The 3,526-nt window shown below is 38.6% G+C and overlaps 1 protein-coding gene across 1 annotated transcript; it reads left to right on the top strand.

Annotated features, from left to right (window-relative positions):
* The first annotated feature begins 2,492 nt into the window (after positions 1 to 2,492).
* On the top strand, positions 2,493 to 3,526 carry sox21a (SRY-box transcription factor 21a). The gene has a single exon (XM_016518513.1). The coding sequence runs from the start codon at positions 2,797 to 2,799 to the stop codon at positions 3,496 to 3,498; it is 702 nt and encodes a 233-aa protein (XP_016373999.1). The 5' UTR covers positions 2,493 to 2,796; the 3' UTR covers positions 3,499 to 3,526.

Below are 3,526 nucleotides of genomic sequence, written 5' to 3'. Positions count from 1 at the left end.
GGGATCGTAAAAATTGCATGTTATTTTTTTATTTAGCACTGTCTGTTTCATAACAGATGTTTACATATAGTCCACAAGACAATCTACACATGAACCAGTTCAAAAGTTTATATTCCCTAAAGTTTATAAGCATTTTGAATTGAAGAATTGGGATATGAATTGTACTTATTTTGTCTTCTGGGAAACATGTAAATTCTTACGTAACTTCTGAAGCACAGTACTAAATGGAAAAAAACAAAAAACAAACATTCTTTAAAACAAAATGAGCAAAATGTACACATCATCGTCCTGTTCAAACGTTTACACCCCCCAACTCTTAACACATCCTTTTGCCTTCTTGAGCATCAGTGATTGTTTTCAGCTTTTGTAATAGTTGTGTATGAGTCTCTGTTTTTCTCAGTGTGGAATTGTCCTTAATTGTCACTTTTGTAAAGTGTTCAAATATGCAGAAGATGCTAGAAAACCAAAGAATGTGCAGGATTTGGTGCAGGACTGTAACTGATTCTTTCTACACACACACGCTCTTCAGAACACAAATGTTAAGAGCACTAAAAGCTTCGGTGGTTCTGTCAAAGTGTAGTGGAGATAAAGTTCTGAAGGCAGGGCAAAGCTGGACGTACAATGGCCCTTCTTCTAGCTGAAAATTAAAGGATTTTTTTCCTTTTAACGCATTGTTCTTTTCTTCCGCTCTCTCCAAAGGACTTTCTTTTGCTTTCTGCTAAATAAGCTTCTCTTTGAGAGATAACCGAGAGCACTCATGCAAATCCAAGATGCGTTCCAAGATATTTTCAGGAGAATAAAGGGAGGCTAAACACAGAGCCGGTTTTAAGAGTCATTTGTTCCTTTAATTACTCCAGACCATATTGTTCTGGTGTGGTCCAGACTCATGACTGACACCTCCACGTTCTCAGGGTGTGACCGCTTCATATGAACAATTACAAAAGGATCTTATCACTTCCTGTGGATGAAAACATGGTTTGAATTCTTGTTCATGTGTTGTTCATCTTGTTCAAAACACATTGGCTAGTTTATTGCACTTAAGTGAAAAAAAGAGATAGCATGGCTATGTTTGTAACGAATACTACACTGTTGTAGCATTTTTACAGTCTTTTACTGTTAAAATCACAATCATTTTTTACAGTGTAGTTTATGGAATACTATACGTATACATCTAAAATAAACAGTAGTATTCTACACTTGTGTCACATGAACTCATCAAATTGCATGTAAATGCGATGCAGGAATTATTTTGGAAATAAAAACATGTATTACAGTATATTTACTTCATTTTTGTGTACATACTGTCGGCCCAATGATGTAATGATTTTAAAAAGTATAACATTTGGCTAAACATTGTGGCTATACTTTATTAATTTGCCACACTGAAAATGAAAGATCAAGTCAAGTGCATTGCACTGTGGGATTGAATGCAATGTGGTCTGTTGTATACTGTTCATTATAGAAAATGTAAAGTCTTATACATTGTAAGTTCTAAATAAAGATCATTGGAATATGTTTCACAAGAAAATAATTCGGTTTTTCTACTTCAGATTTTCATGTTTAATTCAACATGCTTCTTGCTGTTTCTTTGTAATTAATTGTTATGAGCAATTTCTGAGTGAAAAATGTTTCTGCACTGTAAGAAAAAAACTGAAACGCAACACAGCGCATTGTATTCAAAATACAGGTAAAAATACCAGTAGAAAAAAAAACCCAATACAGAATATTGTTCTTACAGCACAATTGTAATTTGGGCTTGGGTATAGTTTATATTACAAGGATGTGAGCCTGTTTGACTAAAGCAGATAAATTGTCTATAAATAGTACATCCATGGTTACAAGAAGATTATAGAGATTTAAGTTTATACAAAGAGACACCATTAAAAGAAACAAAAGAGTGTTGAATTTCCATTTTCTTGTCTTAATAATAAGCACTTCCTTTCTCCAGCAACCCTCTAATATTGAAATCCATTCAAAAGATTGCATTATAATCACATAGTAACAGAGAAACACATATGACCGCAGTTATGGACACAAGGTTAACTGAACTTGTCGGGGTGCCTTTTAATGACACAGTAACTGTGGGAAATGTAATGGTAGCAGCCTATTGGTTAAGCACTGAGTTACCAAAACAAAAGCGACAACTTCTTTTCTGTTGAGTATTTATTTATTACATAATTAACAATGAGTTATTTATTAATAATTAACAATGGGTAGGCGTCTCCAGCTTTTCAATGATTCAAAGTTGAATGCCTTTTGTAACAATCTGAATTTACATGTAATTAATTATCTGTTAAAGATTTTTAAAAAATGTAATATTGTCATTGAAATGCTATACCATTGAAAGAAATGCAAACCTGTCCCACAGTGCTGCTGCTCATAGTGTTTGTAGATTTTACGGGACACACCCACACTTACGTCATTCATCTCAGAACGAATGGACACGCCCACTTCATTCCAAACTCAGCGCAGGCGGTACAAATCTAAGCAGTGATGAGCATTTAAAGCCAGATTGCTTCAGAGACTCCCATACACACCGTGCGTCCATGGATAACAACTCAAACTATTGGGACTTGTTTGAAGAGATAAATATCAGATTTTTGTAAGTCACTTATATTTGACAAATAGTCAAGCAGTCGAAAACTTAGGCTATACTATTTCTAGGCGCAGACTCTTTGGTGCCATGTTACAAAGGTAACACAGCCAGGACTGACTGAACTGTGCATCAAAGCAACTTTGGGCTGCTTTCCTTTGGACTGAACTGAAAAAGGAGCAGCAGAGGAAACTGTTTCAGAAATGGCAAAGCCTATGGACCATGTTAAACGTCCCATGAACGCTTTTATGGTGTGGTCGAGAGCCCAGAGACGGAAGATGGCACTGGACAACCCGAAGATGCACAACTCCGAGATCAGCAAACGCCTCGGAGGCGAATGGAAACTCCTGTCAGAGTCTGAAAAAAGACCTTTTATTGACGAGGCCAAGCGCCTTAGAGCCGTTCACATGAAAGAACACCCGGATTACAAATACAGACCGCGGCGAAAGCCCAAAAACTTGATCAAAAAAGACAGGTATCATTTTAATGTGACGTACAATCTGGGTGAGAGTGACCCGTTGAAGAGTGATGCGCTGACGGACTCGCTGAGCGCGGAGAAAACGTCCGTCGCCGCTGCTACTCGGGTGTTTTTCAGTCACCACCTGTCTGCCAGCCCATATCCGTTTCTCGACCTGGCCTCCAAAATGTCGGAATTACCCCCTGCACCTTTCCCACATTACTCAATGCTCGGGTATCCCGGTGGAGTCTCCGCGTTTCCCGGGATGGGTTTTCTGGCCGGTGCGCCACACGCTCACCCGTCTCCGGGTAACCCGGGCCACATGGTGCCCTATAACTGCCTGGGCTGGCCGGGTTCTGGACCTGCTGTTCCTTCATCTTACGTGCTTTTACCAGGAATGACCAAAGCTCAACATGAACCTTACCTGACGTACGCTGCGACGATATGAATGGAAATTAAAGGACCACAATGTTCAC

This window comes from Sinocyclocheilus rhinocerous, unplaced genomic scaffold (genome assembly GCF_001515625.1).
Source record: "Sinocyclocheilus rhinocerous isolate Xijiao unplaced genomic scaffold, SAMN03320098_v1.1 scaffold1982, whole genome shotgun sequence".
Taxonomy (NCBI): Eukaryota; Metazoa; Chordata; class Actinopteri; order Cypriniformes; family Cyprinidae; genus Sinocyclocheilus; species Sinocyclocheilus rhinocerous.
Note: the sequence above shows the minus strand (reverse complement) of the source record. Positions and strands in the feature narration are given on the sequence as shown.

Excerpts from the sequence above, each read along its gene's own strand:
- sox21a (XM_016518513.1), top strand. The coding sequence starts at position 2,797 with ATGGCAAAGCCTATGGACCATGTTAAACGTCCCATGAACGCTTTTATG.